Source organism: Emydura macquarii, unplaced genomic scaffold (genome assembly GCF_026122565.2).
Source record: "Emydura macquarii macquarii isolate MOO-44397 ecotype Brisbane River unplaced genomic scaffold, CSIRO-AGI_Emac_v2 contig_968, whole genome shotgun sequence".
Classification (NCBI taxonomy): domain Eukaryota; kingdom Metazoa; phylum Chordata; order Testudines; family Chelidae; genus Emydura; species Emydura macquarii.
Window position 1 is genome coordinate 6,699,156 of NW_027131105.1, and position 20,668 is coordinate 6,719,823.

A 20,668-nucleotide genomic window follows, 5' to 3' on the forward strand; every position below is an offset into this window, starting at 1 on the left:
GGAGAATGGCCTCCGAAGTCTGAGACATTCTGCCCTAAAATCTGAGTTTTCCCAAGGTTGTAAATTGCCCACTGGCCTCCTGCCATCCCTGTGCCAGGCCGTTGGAGCAGAGATGCATTGTCGGTGTCCAGAGCAGCAGAGGCAGCAGCGAACAGCCGGCCTGAGGGTTGTCAGGGCGTCCATCCTTGTTTGCGCCTGCCTAGGATTCTCCCTTGGGCATGTGCTGCTCCAGCTTGTCCAACACTACGGGAGAGATAACCCAACTCCTCTCTCTCCCCATTCAGGTGGCTGTGAAAATCATTGACAAGACGCAGCTCAACTCATCAAGCCTGCAGAAGGTAAGGGCCCTGCCTCTGGATGTTCAGACTGTGGGCGTAGCATCCTGACAGCAGGAGATACTCTAAGTACTGCCTCCCACCTAGCACCCCTTTCGCTGTCATGGTGATGCTCCGAAGAAGAACAAAGTAAAATCTCTGCTCAGGATGTGTTCTGAGCCCAGCATTATCCAGCCACCTGCTTGTATGGGGGATTGGGACCATCTGGGCCCTCACTGTCCCATGAAGCTGGGTGGGGGTCCCTGTGAGAGCAAAACCAAGTTCCAAGGGTTGGATTCGGTGGCATGACTGACCAGGTGTGTTGTGCCTCTGCTCTAACCATTGGACTTGGAGCCAGAGCTCCTGGGTGCTATCCCCAGCTCTGGGAGGGGAGTGGGGTCTAGTGGGCTAGAGAGGGGTGACTGGGAACCAGGACTCCTGGGTTCTACTCCCAACTCTGACTGCCTCTACTTCAGTAGAATGGGAGATTCCGTGTTGCCTACCTTTGTGAAGTACTGGTGTCAAATCCCCTCGGGGCAGTGAAAGCAATGGGGCTGGCTGAGTGACACTACACAGCCGTGCACATGGGATCAATGCTAACCAATGGGATGCCCAACGCTCCCTCATGTGAAGAGCTGGAGGTCAATCAGTCTTGCTATGAGGCAAGGAGGTCATGACATATCATAAATGGGCTCCCTGGAGTGGTGTCTAGGGTGGGGTGAATGCCCAAGGGCACAGAAAGTCCCACCCCTGGGGACTGATCCTGTGCCCCTTTCCCCCACATTCTCAGAGGAATACAGCTGTGCTTGTGGGAAACTGGCAGGGCTCAGTGAGTGGGGCAGGGCAGGGAGCCCTCGCCAGCTGATTGCTTCAGCCGTGCTGTGGGGTGTGACTGCTCCCCTTGTCTGCTCTTTAGCTAACCCCCAGCTCCCACAGGAGTCAGACTCCAAATAGCCGAGGCTGTCACCATTCCTCCAACTACATGGGTCACCAGAAGGCCACGCGGGAGGTGCAGCTCTGCCCAGACTGCTCCATGTCCTGTTTGACTCCGAGCCTGACACCAGCAGCTCTGCATGGCTTGGCAGCCGCTGACGCAGCCTTGTCAACAGAGCCTGAGCAAAGTGGCTGAGCTGGCAGCCGCTGCAGCTTTCAGGGCATGTGAGCACCCAGGGAGGGACTGGCGCAGGGCCTGAGCCATGGGGCCTCTTGTATCCCATTCCCCGCACACCCTCCCCTCCGAGATGTAGGTCTCCCGTATCTTCATTAGGCCTTCATTCCACCTCCCAGTTATACCAAGTGGTTATACCTGGTGGTTATACCAAGCCCCCCTGCCATAGGCAGGTTCCTGCTGGAGTGAAGGGTGCGGAGCCCCTCGCTGCTAGAGGAATGCCAGCCCTAAGCACAGCAGGGGCTCCCCCCCACAAGGCTTGAAGAAGAGGAGTTGGGAGATGTACTCAGGTGCTTTCCAGCTACCCCCAGCCTCCTTCCATGTCAGACCAGGGCCTGTGGCCCATAATGCACCTGGCCAGCTGTGGAGGAGTGATCCCTGTCGGCTCCTGCCCCGACGGTCCCCGGGTTCTTCAGCTCAGAGCATAAGCACATGGCACCTTCCCCCAAGAAGCCAGAGCACCCTGCAGAGGAATCCCCCCTCCCCATCCTAAAGCCAACCATAGCAACCGGAGCATCCCCAGCAATCAGCGCAGAGCTTTGCCCGCCTCCAGAATCAGCCTCTCCAGCTCATAGGCTCCGGGTTCTGCTTTGGGCACATCCTGGGAGGGGGTGTCTAGTGGGTGAGGGTGCTAGCTCAGCCCTGGGCCTTGTGGGTGGGCACCAGGGCAGCATTTAACCCCTCCCTGCCCCGTGAGCTTCCTGGTCACAAGGCAGATTGGTGCGCTGGGCCCAGCGTTGGCCATCATGGGGGCAGGGCTGAAGCTAGAGGGGATGCTGGAATTCTCTTTCCGGGGGGTCTCTCACCAGCCCAGCTAGTCACTGCCTTACTGTTTACTATGGTGTCCCGTAGGGGCCTCCGTGGTAGATCAGAGCCCTGCTGCAAACCGTACAGACACAGGACAGACAGTCCCTGCCCTAGAGAGGTTACAGTCTAATCACAAGGCTTCAGGCTTGACCCTGTCGAACAGCTGTGTATTGAGCAATGGCTTATGGGATGTGCCAAGGGCACAAGGGAGCTTTCCTGTGGGAGGGGGATTGTGGCATAGTGATCTCCCATGTGTCGGTGACCCCCTGACTGCTGAGGCAGTAGCGGGGCACACGTGTGTGTGTGTGTTCGTTCAGGTATGTAGGGGCACGCACAGGTTTTTGGTGCCCTGCTTTTCTCTGGAGCTCTGAGGAGCCCACTTAGAGTCTTGGTGGCAGCTGGCAGGGGTGTCCCTGTGGCCATGAGTGGAGAGCGGAGCTGATCCTCTGCTGTTGCTCTCTGCGCTGTTTGGCCCAAGCTCCCCCCAGTCCTTGTCTGTAGTGCAGCCACAGATGGAGGTGGGGATGACAGGCTGTTGCTGACAGAAAAGCCTTTAGCTGTAGAGCATCAATAGAGCCCCCTGCTAGAGCAGGAAGCCGGCGAATAATGCCTGCAAAGAGGCGTGCTGCTGTCGCAGATGGTAGCCCAGGGGGTGACCAAGGTCTAGTGAGCACGGCTCACTCGTGGCCCAGACTAGCCAGGAAAGAGTGCGGCTCTCTGTGAAGTGGGAAGCAGTGTGTTCTAGCTCACCTGTGTCCCAGGCACGCCAGGAACCAGTGCAGATCCCTGGGAGCAGTGTGTTCTCAGCTCAGTGCACCATCTGGAAAGCCCTTGAGGATTCCTCAGGCTAAGGGGGGTGATAGAAATGTCACTGCATCCTGGCCGGGCAGGCACCCAAGTAGATAGCTCCTAGGTTTCACACCTGACCAAACCCCCATCAACATTGGGCCTATGTGGACTAGGTGAATCCTAGGGTACCTGTCTACAAGCTAACAGCCCGGCAGCCGAAGTGACTGGCTCTGTGAAACAGTTGTGGTGTCTGAACATCTGGCTGCCAGTTTTCAGTTTGGCTCATTCTCCAGATGTTTGCTAGGGAGGTATTTATAGCTCTCTCCCATGTATGGTCATTAGGGAGCCCACAGACCGTTTAATTGCTGTGACTTTGGGACATGGGGAAGGAGGGTGGGATGCGTTTGCGCTGCCGGCTGCAAGAGGGGGAGGGTTCTTGTGCAAGCCAGTCTGTCACATTCCCTCCAGTTGCCAAAGGGATGCAGAAAACAGGGGTGCCGGCCTGGGATGGACCCTCACTTTGTGCTGAGGCTCCAAGGCGCCTGCCGACTGCAGCAGGGTCTGGGTAAATGCTGCCAGGCTTGTGCCAGGAAACATGATAGCATGGCATCCCAAAGCCTCAGGGTTCTTCCCTGGCAGGTGGGTGTCTACCTCCACACACACTGATGGGAAACTGAGGTACAGAGACAAAACTCAGGAGGAGTCCTGCTCTCATCCCTAGCTTCCACTTCCTTTCCAAAGCATGAAGCTGTTCACAGGAGCCCTGCCTGCTGCAAGGGCCAGAACACAGTCCCTGCAGCAGCTGTTCTGACCCACAGCCAGTGTGCCTGGAACCTTGCCCTCAGCCCTCCGTGCCAGTCAGAGGTGCCAGTGCAGTGTCCTCCTGCCCTGTGTAGGCCCATGGCCTGTGTGTCGTGTGCTGGGAGGCAGCTCCCCTGTTCTGGAGGGTTTGTAGCTGGTGGGGGGGAAGGGGCAAGGGTGCCTGCTTTCCCATGAGCTGCGAGAGGGCCAGAGGGCTGTGTCCACCCAGGCGAGTCATGCAAGGAGTTGCGCAAGGCCCGGAGAATTCAGAGACAGATCTCAATTTAGGCCAACTCGCCATCCCTCCTGGAAAGGGAAATCTCCCCCTTCCTTCCTCATGCACATGGAGGCTGAGGGAGCAGGGGCATGGAAGATGCCGAGTGGGCGTCTCTGCAAGCCAAGACGTGAAGGGAAGGAACGAGGAGAAAGCTCTGGGTTGTGCCTGTGGCTCGTTGCCTTGGTAACGAGGCAAGTGTTAGTCAGATTGCTTGGCATGGTTACTGAGAGACAGCTGGGAGAACAGCGCTGGGGCCCACGTGTGGACGAGGCTCACCCCTGGGCAGATGTGCAGGGGGATCAGCCCCAGGCAGAGCTGAGGGGGTGGGGGGAAGCTATGTTTGTGTGTGGGGAAGGGGACACCTTGCCTCACATCCCAACCACTCCCACTCTCCTGCCAGACCGGGCACTCAGCCCAAGCTTACCCCACAGGCTGGCAGTGTCCAGAGCAAGCTGGCTCCCCTTCCAAAGCCTGACATGTCCAGGCAAATCCCAGCACCCGTGGGGCCCTGTGGCCTGGCCTCAGCTTGGGGCCCGTGCCATGGAGCAGGGCTCCCAGCACTTCCTCTGTGGCCACACCCACCTGGATCAGGACACTGGCAGATACCAGCAACCCCAGGGTTGTGCAGGACAAGGGGGCAACTCCAGCCCCTTCCTTCCAAGGGATATCTGCTGTGGGGCTCCCAGACTGAGCTCCTCAAGTCTCCCATATTTCTCCCTCCCTCCCTCTCCCCCCTCCCCCCCCAAACAAAAGGTAGCAATGCCCTAGCTCAAGAGAGGATACAGAGGAGCCGACCCATCAGACCCACTTCCACTGCTCCCACTCTCAGCCCCCTGGCATTGTCTGACCAACTTCCCCTTGAGCCCTTTGTGGTACACAGAGCAGCGGTCTGGCACTCACCCACAGAGCCAGACAGCTCAGGGAGCAAGGGGGTACCCAGACTAGACCAGTGTTCACATGCTGACATGCAGCCGCCTCTGCAGGGGCATCCACCCACAAAGGCCCTGTTTACTCTGCACGACTCTTCTCATCACAAGAGAGATCAGGCCCCAGAACCCTGTGCTGGCAGGTGACACATTCCACCCCAGAGGTGGCTGCATTTCACCAGCGCTGCCCCAGGGCTACTCTGGGCTCTTCTGTGTCAGAAGATGCTGGATGAAGTGGCATCCCCTGAGACCCAACTCCATTTCCAGTCCAAGCTCAGCCTTCGGGTGGTTCATTGCTTGTGCTGGATTTTCTCATTTTTTATGTGGCTGGGCGGGAAGGGGGGCGGTGCAGATGCCTGGCCATGATTAGCTGCCTGAAGGCAGGAAAGTTAGTGTACCTCTACTGTGCTTTGTGTGAATTCTGCCCCTCTGAGTAAAGCAGCTGAGAGCCTCCTGTGTCATGCTAACCTGACCCCAAGGGAGGGGAAACATGCTCACATTTAATGGCATTGTGGTGTTGTCCAGTTGCACACTAAGCCACTCAGCAGCCCTGTTAGGAGGGCATTGTCCATTTGCACCCCATTTGCAAGCTAGCTTTCAGTCTCATCCCCAGTTCGGCAGCCTCCTCTCGGCGCTGAAACCTGGAACTGGGGATGGAGTGCAGGATTCCTGGTTTCCTATCCCTGCTCTGCCTGTGTGGCCTTGGGCAAGTCCGTTTCCCTTCCTGTGCCAGTGCTCTGAGAGCCTCAGCTACTGTCTGGCAGATGGACCTCTGAGGTGGGTGGTTATTTGGGCTGGCCACCCTTGCTCCAGCCTGGTCTCAAGGGTCCCGGCTCCATGCAGCGACCCCTAGGATCGGGGGTCTGGGCCTTTGGGGTAAGCTGGCCATATATCGTTTGTCCCCTTGCAGTTTAACCCCAGCTGCGTGCGCTTGTGTCTCTGCTTTATTCCAGCTCTTCCGGGAAGTGCGAATAATGAAGGTTTTGAATCATCCCAACATAGGTGAGACTCCATGCACACAGCTCGTGTGCTGGAAGAGGGATGGCTGGGATCGCCCACCTAGCGCAGTGGTCCCCAAACTTTTTACCCTGGGCTCCCCTTACTCCTGTCCATGTCCCCTGCTGCCTCCCCTCTAGCTGGGAGCTCCGGGGCAGCAGGAGCTCCCACGCCCCCTGCAACGTTCCTCCACACCCCCGCAGGGGGTGTGCCCCGCACTTTGAAGACCTCTGCTCTAGTGGATGAGGGTGAAATCCCTCAGCCAGCTGCTACCCTCAGGGCTTAAGAGCCACCGAGCTGGATTTCATGCTGCTTGCTCTTGTGGCAGTTCTGGGCTGCAGTTTGCAGGCACCTGCAGAGCTGTCGGCGCTGATCCGGGCACGGCCGCTAATGTCAGCACTGAATGCCTGAGGGGGCCCAATTCCAGTTAACGTGAGTGGGTTGGTGCCTGCACCAGGCTCGGCCCCGAGAGTTCCTGCCATCGCCATCAGGGAAAGCATCAACCCAACGACACAGCTGGCCTGGCGCTGGCGGGGCTGAGACTGCAGCCACACAGGGCACCCACTTTCTCCTGCTTTGTGTCTTGCAGTTAAGTTATTTGAAGTCATAGAAACGGAGAAGACGTTGTACCTCGTCATGGAGTACGCCAGCGGGGGTAGGTGCCCACCGGGCTGGGGGGCACCCCAGAGCACTCGCCTGCCCTTGGCCAGAGCAAAGGCTTCTGGGGGGCTCAGGCCCACACCCTTCTCCGTGTAACGTCTCTGTTGCCCTCTGCAGGTGAGGTGTTCGACTACTTAGTAGCCCATGGAAGAATGAAAGAGAAAGAAGCCAGGGCAAAATTTCGACAGGTTAGTGCTGCGGGTCCCTGATGTCTGGCGTAGGGGTGCTGGGTGTTGTGTGGGCGTCAGAGCCTCTGAGCTAACGGCACCTGGGTCAGATAAGCCTACAGCTGCAGAGGGAGAGTCTGATCAGAGCCTGGTTTAGCCTTGTGAAGCCCTGGGATGCTGTAGGAAATGTTGGTGACTGTGTAGAGGACACACTCACCTCTCAGTCAGCAGTGGTGCCAGGGTGCTCAGATACTGTGGGAGGGGGCACCTGGGGTGGGGGAGGAGAGCTCAGCTGTCCTTAGGATCTGTACGGTGAGTCTGAGGGAGTCATAGGTGGATTGTAAGCCACAATTGCGTCCCCTTCCCTGTGTGGGCAGCTCTGTCGTGAAGATCCCTCCCATTTTGATTTTCTCTTCTCTTCCAGATAGTGTCTGCTGTGCAGTACTGTCACCAGAAGTTCATTGTACATAGAGACTTGAAGGTAAGACACACTCCCCCCAACAAGCAGGGGTGGTTCAGATTTGCTCCCTGCCCTTCAATGTGACCTCCCCCCCCACTGGCTATGGGACTCACATGCAGTTTTGCCATTGCCCCTCCATCCTAACCTGCATCCCCCCCTGTTGTCTCAGCCCTGGGCTCCTCACACACAGAGCTTTGCCGATGCCCCTCCATCCCAACTCACAGCCCCATGCTGTCCCTTCTCCCTGCCCTGTGGGGGATGCCCAGGCAGTAGTGACCCCCCCCCCCCACCATGTTGCTCATACGCTGCAGGCCGAGAATCTGCTGCTCGATGCCGACATGAACATTAAAATCGCCGACTTCGGCTTCAGCAACGAGTTCACGTTCGGGAACAAGCTGGACACGTTCTGTGGGAGCCCTCCCTATGCTGCGCCTGAGCTCTTCCAGGGCAAAAAGTACGACGGCCCCGAGGTAGACGTTTGGAGCCTGGGCGTCATCCTCTACACTCTGGTCAGCGGCTCTTTGCCCTTCGATGGGCAGAACCTCAAGGTAAGTGGGCACAGCACCTCTGCCTCTGCCACCAGAGTTTCCCCCATTGGGCACAGGACAAGCGCATTCAGCCCCAGGCACCTGTCCCCCCAGTATGCACTGAGAGGGAGCACCAGGCCTGCTTGGAACATGCAGAGACGCCTGCACACCCCATCTGGGAGTGGGAGCCAGTTCCTAGATCTATGAAGGGAGTGGGTGGAACAGGGGGCTGGGACTCCTGGGTTCTGTTTGCTGTTCTGGGCGGGCATGGTATCTAGTGCTTAAGGTGAGGGGCTGGGAGCTCGAAGTCCTGGGTTCTGTTCTTGATTCCCTGACTTGTCTGACCCTGGTAAGTCTTTTTCCTCTCTGTGCCTCTGTTTCCCCATTGCCTAATGAGGTTAATCACATCCCCCACATCTTCTTGCATAACAGAGTTGGGGTCTGTGTGTGAGGGAATCCTCTGTGTGTGCGCTCACATGTGTATCCGTGCACCCACCCACTGGGCCCTCCTGCTAACCTTCCTTTCCTCCTAGGAACTGCGGGAGCGGGTCTTGCGGGGCAAGTACCGGATCCCCTTCTACATGTCTACGGACTGTGAGAACCTGCTGAAGAAATTCCTCATTCTCAACCCTAGCAAGAGAGGCACTTTAGAGGTGAGTGGGGGGCTCAGGGGTCCTGCCAGCACATCCTAGCAAAGTCTCCTGTGCCATAGCCAGCTGGCTGGCTGTTCCCCGTGGGCTAGTTGGATTGTTTCCACACCCGGCCATGGCAATCGGGACGGGTCTGGCTCGGCCCCAGAGCCCTCTGGGGGAGCTGTGATGAAGAGGCTGGGAGGGCCTGGCACCCTGTTACAAGGAGGGAGTTCCTGCTGCCAAGCCCACTCGCCACCTCCACCCATCTGGAGCAGGGCATGCTGATCTCTGCTGCCCCTTCTCAGCCTGGAACTAGCACAGGGGCAAAGACTGCACTCGGGGCCCACTGCCCTAGTGGCTTCATGGGGAGCCTCTCTCATTCTGGTGAGGGCTCCAGGCAGCACCCACTGAGGCAGAATGGGACTGGCCCAGGAGCCTGCCAGCTTCCCTCAGCACTCATCCCCTCAGCAACAACCCCCCACACACACCCTCCCCCTCCCCGGTCAGCTAGTCCAGCATTCCCCACCCCCCGCCAACCCAGCGTTCCTCTCCGCAATCAGGCCAGTGGGACCCAGGCAGCCCTCTGTTCCCCCTCCCCTCCCATCAGATCCATGGTGCCCCGCCAGCTTGGTATCCCCCCAGTCTCTGCCAGTCTGGGTCAGATCCATCCCACCCCCACAATCAGACCAACAGGCCCATCTGGCCTAGGATTCTCTCTCCAGCAGTGGCCTGTACCTTGATGCTGCCGAAGAAGGCCCAAATCTCCATAATGCTGGGCCCATTGGGTGCCTAACCTGCTTATGGGGGAGACTGGCTCCTTCAATGGCTGAGTGATGGAGATTGAGGTGAATTTTGCATACTTGGGTGCCCCCTGCCCATCCCTCTGCTGATTCCCCCTCTCTACTGCAGCAAATCATGAAAGACCGTTGGATGAATGTGGGGCACGAGGACGACGAGCTGAAGCCCTACGTGGAGCCCCTCCCTGACTACAAGGACCCGCGAAGGACAGGTATGGCACCAGAGCCAGCCCAGGTACAGCCCAGAGTGGCTGGAGAGAGAGCTGTGGAGAGAGCAGACAAGCCAGTGGTGTTGCCTGTGCCTAGGCCTCTGTGCCAAGGCCTCCCGGCAGATCTGGGCAGGATCAGATGAGGTATTTCCAGTAGAGCTAGGGAGGTGTTAGTACCATTATACAAGGCACTGGTGAGACCTCATCTGGAATAGTGTGTGCAGTTCTGGTCTTCCATGTTTAAGAAAGATGAATTCAAACTGGAACAGGTGCAGTGAAGGGCTACTAGGATGATCCATGGAATGGAAATCCTGCCTTATGAGAGGAGACTCAAAGAGCTTGACTTGTTTAGCCTAACCAAAAGAAGGCTGAAGGGAGATACGATTGCTCTCTATAAATACATCAGCGGGATAAATATCAGGGAGGGAGAGGAATTAAGTTCAGCATCAGTGTGGACACAAGAACTAATAGATATAAACTGGCCATCAGGAAGTTTAGACTTGAAATTAGACGTAGGTTTCTAACCATCAGAGGAGTGACGTTCTGGAACAGCCTTCCAAGGGGAGCAGTGGGGGCAAAAAACCTAGCTGGCTTCAAAACTGAGCTTGATAAGTTTATGGAGGGATTGGTATGATGGGGCAGCCTAGTTTGGCAATTAACTGATCTTTAACTACTAGTGGAAAATATGGCTAATGATGGGATGTTATATGGGGTGGGCTCTGAGTTACTACAGAGAATCTTTCTTGATGTCTGGCTGGTGAGTCTTGCCCACATGCTCAGGGTTTAGCTGATTGCCATATTTGGGGTCGGGAAAGAATTTTCCCCCAGGGCAGATTGGCAGAAGCCCTGGGGGTTTTTCGTCTTCCTTTGTAGCATGGGGCACAGGGCACTTTCTGGTGGATTCTCTGTACCTTGAAGTCTTGATTTGAAGATTTCAGTAACTCAGTCATCGGTTAGGGGTCTATTACTGGAATGGGTGGGTGAGATTCTGTGGCCTGCGTTGTGCAGGAGGTCAGACTAGATGATCATGTTGGTCCCTTCTAACATTAAAGCCTGCTTCCTGTGGGTGGCTAGGCCTGCCCCAGCCCTGCTCTGTGTACATGGCTCTCCCCTCCACAGTGGGGAGGGAGATTGCTATGGAGCTGCACAGAGCTCTGCTGGAGATGCAGTGGGGTCTCATCACTAGAGGGGGCTGAGAATCAGGATGCCTGTGTTGTGTTCCCAGTTCTGGGAGGGGAGCGGGGGCTAGTGGTTTAGAGCAGTGGGGTCTGAGAGCCAGGATGTTTGGGTTCAGTCCTGGTTCTGTCACGGAGACTGGCCCCCACTGGATCAAACTGTTGTGCTGGTTTTGCCTCTGCACAGTCTCCTCACCCCCCAAACCCTTGGTGCTAGGGGGCAGTTAGTGTCAGCAGGTGCTTTGGGTCCTGCCAGGGGAGGTGCTGAGCCACTCAGTGCCAGCTGGGAGCTAGAGAAAGCCAGGCAGCAGAACAGGCCAAACTCCTGGGCCTGCTTCCTCCCCAGCTGCCCGTTACCCGGGAGATGCCTCCCAGATGGGGCACCTTAGTGAGGACCCACACAGTCAGACACCCCATGATGTGCAGAGTTGGCCTGGGGTGTGGGCTGTCTCAGCACCAGGGCAACCCTCTCCCCTGTGCTGGACAGAATGCCCCCTGTGCCAGGCAGGGCATGGGGCTGTGCCTGGGGGACTCCTCACCGGGATAAGTTTGTTTCCTCACAGATCTGATGATCTCCATGGGGTACACGCGGGAGGAGATCCAGGAATCGCTGGTCGGGCAGAAGTATAACGAGGTCATGGCCACTTACCTGCTGCTGGGATACAAGAACTCGGAGGTGGGTGCTGCAGGGAGGTGGGCTCTTGTAGCAATCTCACAGCTCTGTCAGCTGCTCCTCTGCTGTCCCAGCCCTGGGCTTTCCCCCTGCTCTGCCAATGTCCCTCGTCCTTGCCTCAACCTCCTGCTAGCCTGTCCCTGGGCTCCCCCCCCAGCATCCCTTCAATCTTGACCCACAGCCCTGGATTCTGGGAGGGGCTGTTTTCTAACACCCTGTGATTCAAGGGTGAGTTTTCTGGCCAGTGACTGAGTTGATCCCCTGGAACTGGCTATCCTGGTGGTGCCAACCCGCTGCCAATCCAGGCCTTGGGCAGTGAGGGCTGGTGCAGTACCCTGTGCCCTGCCCTTCCCTGCAGCTCTGCAAACATCAGCCTGTCTCCTGTTTTTCCAGCTTGACAACGACAACATCACGCTGAAGCCGAGGCCTCTGGCCGAGCTCGCCAACAGCAGCGCCCCCTCCCCCTCACACAAGGTACAGCGCAGCGTCTCGGCCAACCCCAAGCAGCGGCGCTTCAGCGACCAGGGTGAGTGGCCCCAGACAGCACCCCACTGCCACCCTGGAGCTTCTTGGAGCCGGGGCAAGCAACAGAGCTGATGGCTACTCTGGCAGTCAGCTTAGGGGGTGGGGCTGGTGGTTCCACCACAGGAAGCTGGGAATCAGCTCTGCTGTGAGCTCTGCTAGTGGGCTGGGCTAGAGAAGGGGACCCTGCTCTCAGCCATGGCTGGCAGTGGATTTCACTTGTCAGTCTCCTCCCTGGCCTCCTTCCCCAGGCCATGGGCCCAGGGATCCCAGGGCCATGTGACAGCACAGCCCTCCTTCAGCAGCAGGGGCCACCCCCTTGGGGCTGGAATCCGTGAACAAGCAGGAACGCCAAGCTCCTCTGGTCTCCTGGCATGGGGGTGACCAGCGCAGCCAGCCTGGCACCTCTGGTGATGGGGGAGAGCCAGAGCCAAGCAGGCTCATGGGCCCCAGCCCAATGGAGGGGGATGGTTCCTGGCTGGGTAGTGGGGCTGGGTGGGAGCAGAGCTTGCGCTGGGGGTAGGAGGGTGGGATGGTCCTTGGCCAGCCTGACAGTGGTGGGGACATGAGTGGCTCCTGGCCCCTAGCTGGCCAGACAGCAGCAGCAGAGGGTGAGGGTACATCTGGCGCTGCCCGTCACTGTCATTGCAGTCCCTGCCATCCCCACCTCCACCTCATACTCCAAGAAGACCCAGAGCAACAACGCGGAGAACAAGCGTCCCGAGGAGGAGCGCGAGGCGGGGCGCAAGGCCAGCAGCACCGTCAAAGTGCCTGCCAGCCCGCTGACCGGGCTCGAGAGAAAGAAGAGCACACCCACCCCATCCACGGTCAGGACTCCTGCATTGTGTCACTGGCTCTGGGAAGGGAGGGGGGGTCTGGTGGCTTAGAGCAGAGGGAGCCGAGAGCCAGGACTCCTGGGTTCTATTCCTGGCTCTCTTGTGAACTTGCTCTGTGAAGTTGAGTGAGTCACTTCACCTCTGTGCCTCAGTTTCCCCACGGGCAGAATGGGCCTGGGATGAGGTGAGGGGCAGCAGGTGCCAGGCGCCCCCATTCACTCCATGTCTGTCCCCCCCACAGAACAGTGTCCTTTCCACCAGCACCAACCGGAGCCGGAATTCCCCCATGCTGGACCGGGCCAGCCTGGGCCAGAACTCCATACAGAATGGCAAGGACAGGTAGGGATCCTCAGGCGGTCCCGGGTGGGAGGCTAGATGGGGGCCATCCCATTCCTGGGGGTCTTGGAGAGCCAAACTCTGGGGCTCCCATCTGTGCCCCACTGGGGGCTCGGCAACACCACGACCTTCTTCGGGCGGCGCGTGCCAGGGCTGAGGAGGAGGGGAGGGGGCTTCCAGCCGGGGCAGCAGGGGCTCTGGCACCATGCCTCTTGGCAACGTGGAAGCTGGTAGCTCTCCCCTCGCTCGCTCGCTCCCTGGGGACTGCTGCTCCTTTTGCCAGCCTCTCAGATGCAGCTATCTTGGGAGGGGTGGTAGGCAGGGGGGTCATGCCAGGCCCCCCCCACCCCGGTTTGGTACCCACCGTGCTGCCCTCTGTGTGCTCAGCTGGGGCAGTCCTAGGCCAGCACCCTGCCCACTCCCACAGCAGCTGGGCTCAGCGTGCCCGGCTCTCCTCCCGCCCCCCACCCCTCCCCTCCCCTCCCTGCGCCTGCTGGCTGGGCTCTGCACACCCAGCTTCCCCCCTGCCCGCCCCACTACGACCTCCTCCCCTCTCCTCCCTGCGCTGCCGGGCTGTGTGCACCTGGCTCCCCCCCATCCCCTCCCCTGGCCTGCTGGCTGGGCTCTGCACACCCAGCTTCCCCCACCCCACCTCCCCTCCTGTCTCTGCGCCTGCTGGCCGGGCTGTGTGCTCCTGGCTCCCCCCACCTCCTCTCCCTTCCCTGCACCTGCTGGCTGGGCTCTGTGCGCCAGACTCCCTCCCCTCCCCCCACACCTCCCGTCCCCTCCACAAGCCTTCTGCTTGGGCTCTGCCCACCTGGCTCCCTTCCCCCCTCCATCTCCTCTCCCTTCCCTGCACCTGCTGGCTGGGCTCTGCGTGTCCCCCTCCCCCTCCACCTCTCCTGTCTCCGTGACTGGCTGGGCTCCACGCGCCCAGCTCCCCTCCCCTCCCTGTGCCTGTTGGCTGGGCTCTGCATGCCCAGCTTCCCCCCCTTCCCCCGCACCTGCTGGCTGGGCTCTGCGCCCCCGCCTCCTCGCCTGCGCTCTGCGTGTCCTGCTCTCTCCCCAGTGCCTGCTGGCTGGGCTCTGCATGCCCGGCTGCTTCTAGACCCACTGAGCTCAGACTGAGGAGCAGTAAACGCTTCCCCATCTGGAGCAGGGCCCCCCACATCCCTCCCCACTGCTGCTGCTCCATCTCCACCCCCATTCATTGTGCACCCAGCATCCCCCCACTGCCGCAGGGCCCCGGTTGGGGAAGGGGCTCTGTGCCCCATTGCTCATCTCCTTTATTTTACCCCTTCCCTTCATCAGCACCCACCCCTTGCCCATTCTGCCTCTGTGTGTCCCTCCCTCCCCCATATACACATATACTGGCCTGTATATTGTATATCTCGCTCCCTGACCTGTCTCTACCAGAATGGGGCTGTATCTCTAGGGCAGCACAGCAGAGCTGGGTATTTCCCTTCCTGAGGGGGTTAGGGCTTCCTGAAAAGTTGTGGGATTATAACTAGGGGACCCCCCCAGTCTCTACAGGGACTGTAGAGTGAGGGCCATAGAAGGGCTAGGGGACTGAGATATTGAGCCCTTTTTCTTCTAGGAGGCATGGGATCTGGTGCCTTGCCCCTCTGGGGGTGCTGGCTCCACTCAAGCCCCAGGGCAGGGGGCTCGGAGGATGGGGCAGGCTTTCCTTTTAGGGCGCATAGAGCGAGAGTCATTCCCTGATCCTGGGGCCAGCTAAGCTAGTGGGCCAAATGCAGCTGGTGCTGATTGGCCCTGTGGCAGTGCCAGACCTGGGACCCAGATTGTAATCCAGTCCCCCCCCCTTCAGGTCCCAGTGCCATTGTGTAGGGTGGGTGGGAGAGCTCCATGGATCCTGAGAGCAGGTGCAGCTCTGGATACAGCCTCCTATCCCCTTTCCCTCCCCACCCATTCCTTTAAATCTGTGCTTCTTCCCTGCTTTTGTTTCCTAGTTTAACCACTCCGGGGTCCCGGGCTTCCACGGCTTCTGCTTCCGCCGCCGTGGGCTCCGCGCGCCCGCGCCAGCACCAGAAATCCATGTCCGCCTCCGTGCACCCCAACAAGCCCACGCTGCCCCCCACTGAAAATAACTGTGAGGCCCAGAGACCCAGGCAAGTAGGCAGGCAGGGTGCCCCTAGTGTCCACCTCCCCACCCACTTCTTGCGCACCCCTCCTGGACTGCCCAGCCTGACAGTAAGTGGGCAAGGGGGCGTGCAGGCCATGGGGCCCAGCAGAGGTGGCAACCCCCATCTTTGTCCCTGGTGGATGGCAGCAGGTGAGCGAGGCCAGCGCTGCCCCCGGGACCCACCCAACCACTCGGAGAGGATGGCTAATCTTAACGATCCCCTGAGGCCAGAGCTGGTGGAAGCCTGTGTGGGGCAGGGGTCTCAGCCCTGGGTTGTTCCATCTCCATAGCCTCTGCTAGCCACTCCCTAGGGCCCGCCTCCCCGAGGGGGAGGGGGGGCGGCTCTCTGCCCCCCAGCTAATCTGTGGGCTCCAGCCTCAAGGGGAGCCTTTGGGGTCAGCAGCTGGAGATAACCATCTGCTGAGCACCTAGCTGGCGGGGGACGGTCCCCACTGAAGCCTCGTTTCAGGGCCTCCAGCTCTGGTTACACAACCGGCCTCCTTGATATCTCCACTTCGGCATGCGAGAGTGCCCTCCCTGCCCTCCCCTGGCACTCAGGAGCCGCGCTGCACAGGGAGGAGCTTGGGGGGAGGGACGGGAGGGGTTGCGCCACATGGCCAGGATCATCGACTGATGCGGCTTTTATAGCTGCCTGTGTCTTCTACACTTAACACAGATACTGAGGGTACATCTACACTGCAATTAAACGCCCGCGGCGGGTCTGCTTCAGCTGACTTGTGTCAGGCTGTGGGGCTGTAAAACTGCAGCGTAGAGTCTGGGCTCAGGTCCCACAGCCCTGCGAGCCTGCGTCAGGTGACACGGGCCAGCCATGGCTGTTGAAATTGCTGTGTAGTCATACTCTGAAGGACTGGTTGGCTTGGAAGCCTGGGAATGAGATATGGGGTCACTGCCCCCAGCTCTGATCTGGCCCAAGGTGTGGGACATCTTGTTTAGGGGGACGGGGAGTGGGGTACAGGCCTATTCCCCTCCAGAGGAAAAGGCACCAGCTCTGATCTGGCTGGGTAAGGAGGGCCACGTCTCCCAGTGCTGCCCCCCTCCTGACTGGATCTCTGCCCCCACCACAGCACTGCACCCCAGAGGGTCCCAGTGGCTTCACCCTCTGCCCACAACATCAGCAGTGCCATCCCAGAACGCACCAACTTCCCACGGGGTGTCTCCAGCCGCAGCACCTTCCACGCCGGGCAGCTCCGGCAGGTCCGGGACCAGCAGAACCTCCCCTACAACGTACCACCTGCCTCACCCTCTGGGAACAGCCAGGGGCGCCGGGGCGCCTCTGGCAGCATCTTCAGCAAGTTCACCTCCAAGTTTGTGCGCAGGTGAGAGCAGAGGGCCTGTGTGTATCTGTGCCATGCGGCTGGGAGGGGGCGGGGGGCTTTGCTGCTGTTGGCTCGCCTGCTCCTAGAATCCCCCCAGGCCAGGGAGAGCCTCTTTCGCTGGCAGGCAGCAGGAGCCCCCTGTGCAGCTCTGGCAAGGCACTTCAGACAAAGCTGCGTATTGTGCTGTGCCAGGCACTGGGGTTGGCACCCCTGGCTCCCAGCTGGCTCGTTGCCCCTCTGAGCTGTCATCTGCTGCTGTCTGTGTTGTACGACTCTGATCTGGCTTAGGCTGCCCTCAGCATTGGTGTCAAGTCCTGTATCGTAAAACCACCATGTGCTCATGGCCGGGAGGTCCAGGTTGGGACGGGGGGCACTGCAGAGCTGTTTGTGGGGGGAGCCCAGGGCTGGGATAAGAGGGGCTGCTGGTCGGGGTTGAGGGGCACCAACAGAGCTGGGGGAGGGGGCTCCTAGAGCTGGGCTGGAGGAGCACCAGCAGAGCTGGGGGGACGGGGGAGCCTAGGGCTGGGATAATGGGGGCTGTGGGTCAGGATTAAGGGGCACTGGCACAGTTGGAGGGGAGGGCAAAAAGTGGAGAGTACAGAGGTTAGAAACGAGCCTTTTCTGGCAGTGGGCACAAAGTGGGGGTACACTGCCAGTGCAAGGGGGCAGGTGGAGCAGGTGCCGGGGTGAAGGTAAGAAATGTGTCTCTAGATCCAGTAGCCGGCGAGCTGTCCCCTGAGCACAGGATTTGGGGCAGGGGAGCCTGATTTGCTGCAAGGTTTCAGCGGGGCCGCGATGCCCATTTAAACCTTTGAGCCCAGTGTCTCTGACCCATGCCCCAGGACTGCCTGGGTCCCCCCCGCAGAACCCACAGGGGCTGTAAGGTGGCTGCAGCGGCCCCTGGGTGCATGGAGATCGCTTGTGCTGGGTGCTTGGGAAATGCCTGGCGTCGGTATGTTCTAGTGGGGTGGGGGGTGGGAGCAAGGACTCCTGGGCTCTGTCTGCGGCTCTGGGAGGGGAGGGATGATGTCTAGTGGGTTAGGGCAAGTGTGAGGGCTGGGGCTGGCAGCCAGGCCCAGCTGTGGCAGATTGCCCCCAGTAAAATGGGGGAGTTGGGTCATGTGCTCTGAGCTTCACAGCTGGGTGCTTCTGCCTTGACCCTTCCTGCTATCGCTCTCTGGGGTGGGGGTTGGCTCCCCAGAAACCAACATTCCCCTGCATGGTGGCAGCCCTTCACTGGCACAGCTCCCCCTTCCTCCGTCACAGACACTAACCCCCCTCCATCCAGCACAGGCTGCTTGCTTCTGTTCCCGGCTTTGGGAGGAGAGTGGGAGTGGGGCTGGGAGTCGGGACTCCTGGGTTCTATTCCCAGCTCTGGGGGGGAGTGGGGTCTAGTGGTTAGGGGGGGCTGGAATCTTGAGCCGCGGGGTGGTGTGTAGGGGTGGGGCTACTCTGCCCCTGTGGCGTGACACACATCCCACCCCTATGGCTCTCCCCTCCCCAGGGGCCGGGTTCACGCAGTGACACACCCAACGTTCTCCCTTCTCTTCTCTGTTTGTGTTTTTGTAGAAATGTGTCTTTCAGGTTTGCCAGAAGGTAGGCGTCTCTGGATTTGTCCTGTCCATCCCATACTAACCCCCGTCCCACCCCGTCTGCTAGGGGTCTGGGCTGGTGCTCCGACAGCAGCTTAAAGGGACAATGGGCTTATTAGCTCCCGCCTGGCATCGCCCCCTCTTGCCTAGTGAGCTGGCTGGAATCGCCTCCCTGAGGGCAGCCTGCTCAGGAGGGGGCATCACTGTGGGCATGCGCCCCTAGTCTTCCAATTCCCCCTGCATCCATGGGGCTGGGGGACGGGTCCCTGCCATCCCAGTTCTAGCCTAGCACAGGGGCAGGGTGACATGGCTCTGATAGGCTGCACTGTCCCTTTAAGGGGGCCCTGCCTCTCCCTGGTGAGCAGTGCTGGGGGTTCTGATCCCTAATCGGACCCATGCCCAGACTAACCTTCGCCCCGTGCATGTGGCACTAGGAGCAGGGCTTTGTGGGCTGCTCACCATGGCTGCTAACCTGCTGGGAACATGTTCTAGGGGTACTGCCAGAGCCCCCTCGCGCTGGGGCTGTGGCCGCTTGAAGGGGGGCTTGGCTGCTCTTGAAGCTGCATCCCCCCCAATGCTTCATTCTCAGACCTGCAGGGTCCCCCCACATAGTAACTGGAGACATGGCCAGGCCCTTCCCAGCCCCAGCCAAGCTGCCCACTGTGGCCTGGGCTCTGGAAAGAGCTCCACAAGGACCCCTCCCCCCACACGCATTTGGGGCCTCAGTGGTGGCTAGTCCTGGCAGGTGGGGCAGAGTGGGGGGCTCCCATGGGAGAATAGGAAGAGCACTTGACATGCCCTGGGGGCAGCAGCAGAGGGGGCTGGGAGTCAGGACTCCTGGCAGAGCTGTGGGGGCAGGGCTGGAATAGCAGGGGCAGGATTGAGGGGCCTGGCCAGGCAGGGGCACTGGAGGGGCCCACAGGGCAGGAATGGGGGGGGGGGCCCAGGCAGGTGGGGGCAGTGGGGACCCTGTGGGTCAGGATGGAGGGGCAGGGTGGGGTGCCCATAGATTGGGATGAAGGGGCACGGGCCAGGCAGGGGCAGTGTTGACCCCGTGGGTTGGGATGGAGGGGCACGGGCAGGGTGGGGGGGGCCATAGGTCGGGATAGAGGGGCACGGGCAGGGTGGGGGGCCCATAGGTTGGGATGAAGGGGCACGGGCAGGCTGGGGCGGAGCCCTGGTCTCTAGATGCTCTAGACTGAGAATCTGCGGGGAGGAGGCGGCTGCTGTGCTGCATGGCTCCCTGCATAGCTGTGCACCCATAACCACGCTAAGCAGCAAAGGGCCGGGCGGGCGGGCGGGTGGGCTCTGTGCCAAGCTGCAGGGCAGGGCAGGAGGGTTGTGATTTGGCTGTGGACATTCTGTCTGTCTGTCTGTCCTGTAGCGCTGTCTGTCCCCACTCTTATGCTCCCTTCCGGGCCATTTCCCCGCTAGCTGTCAGAGCCGGGAGGATGCCCTGGTGCTGTTTGTGCCCCAGGCTGGGTGTCACCCTTGTGGATCTTGCCCTGAGGAGCTGGGAAGTGGGTCTGTAGCCGGAGATGGGTGCTGCAGGTCCTGGCCCTGCCATGCAGGGGTGCCCATCCCCTGGGACTTGTGCTGCGCTCAGCTGGTCTCTGTGTGCCAGGCCTGAGCGTAGGCTGGGCCATGGTGCTCAGCGTGAGAGTGGGCATGAGGCTGTGTGGGCTGGGGGCCTCTCCCAGGAGAAGCAATGCTGGGAGTGTGGGGCAGTGGTTAGAACAAGAAGCAGCTCTGGTGCTGGGCAGGACTCGGGGGCTGCCTTACCCAGGCCCACGGCTTGGCACGGATCAGGGCTTCGGGGTTCTGCTTCCTGCATGCAGGGTGGGAGTTGGATGGAAAGTGTGTGGGGGTGGGGTTCCCCCCAACCCAGCCCCGCTCACTCCCCTCTGCCTGACTGCTGGCTGGAGCCTGCCCCTTCCCCTGCTATTAGGAACCTTGGCCCAGGGGCTGCACAGCAGGTGGGCTCAGAGGACAGGGATCAGCAGCATCATGTGACAGAGGGGGGCACTCCCAAAAGACCATGGAGAAGGGGGCTCTAGTCAGCTCTCCTCCAAGCAGATCTGGTGGGTGAGGAGTTGGGGTTAGTAGTCCTGGCTCTGAGCCGGTTCTGCCCCCGTATTGGTTCCCTTACTGGGAAGAGCAGGTGTCAGGCCGTCCCCGCAGGGGGGACTTCTAGCCCATCCCTGCCCCTGGATCTGCTTCTGAATGGACCCTGGCTTGGGGGGTGGGTCTAGTAGGTTAGAGTAGGAGGGACTGGGAGCCAGGACTCCTGGGTTCTGTTCTCAAGTCCGTAACTCACTCCCTAGTCTGTCAAACTGGCCTGATCCTGCCTTTCGGTTCCCTGGTGCTCCTGCCAGCCTGGCCCCATCCCTGACCGAGGATGGGGTGAGTGCTGCTGCCAAGTGGCAGCTTGTTCTGTGGCCACCGAGTAATGCCCCTTTGGCCCTATGCCCCCCGCCCCCCAGTATGGACCGAGCTCCTCCCCCACCCTGGGGAGGCAATGGCA

At 60.1% G+C, this 20,668-nt stretch overlaps 1 protein-coding gene across 5 annotated transcripts in view; it reads left to right on the forward strand.

Moving 5' to 3' along the window:
• Positions 1-20,668, forward strand: part of MARK2 (microtubule affinity regulating kinase 2) — a 98,061-nt gene that overhangs the window by 73,972 nt on the left and 3,421 nt on the right. For 2 of the 5 annotated variants that reach the window (XM_067544007.1, XM_067544008.1), the window contains exons 3-17: positions 285-338; positions 6,036-6,084; positions 6,668-6,733; positions 6,856-6,926; positions 7,330-7,386; positions 7,677-7,913; positions 8,426-8,545; positions 9,434-9,533; positions 11,269-11,381; positions 11,772-11,904; positions 12,552-12,727; positions 12,978-13,075; positions 15,043-15,201; positions 16,301-16,552; positions 18,122-18,148. In XM_067544007.1, the coding sequence (XP_067400108.1) occupies positions 285-338; positions 6,036-6,084; positions 6,668-6,733; positions 6,856-6,926; positions 7,330-7,386; positions 7,677-7,913; positions 8,426-8,545; positions 9,434-9,533; positions 11,269-11,381; positions 11,772-11,904; positions 12,552-12,727; positions 12,978-13,075; positions 15,043-15,201; positions 16,301-16,552; positions 18,122-18,148 (1,712 nt within the window). The remainder of the gene's footprint in view (positions 1-284; positions 339-6,035; positions 6,085-6,667; positions 6,734-6,855; positions 6,927-7,329; positions 7,387-7,676; positions 7,914-8,425; positions 8,546-9,433; positions 9,534-11,268; positions 11,382-11,771; positions 11,905-12,551; positions 12,728-12,977; positions 13,076-15,042; positions 15,202-16,300; positions 16,553-18,121; positions 18,149-20,668) is intronic. The other 3 variants (XM_067544009.1, XM_067544010.1, XM_067544011.1) reach the window with 3 other exon arrangements.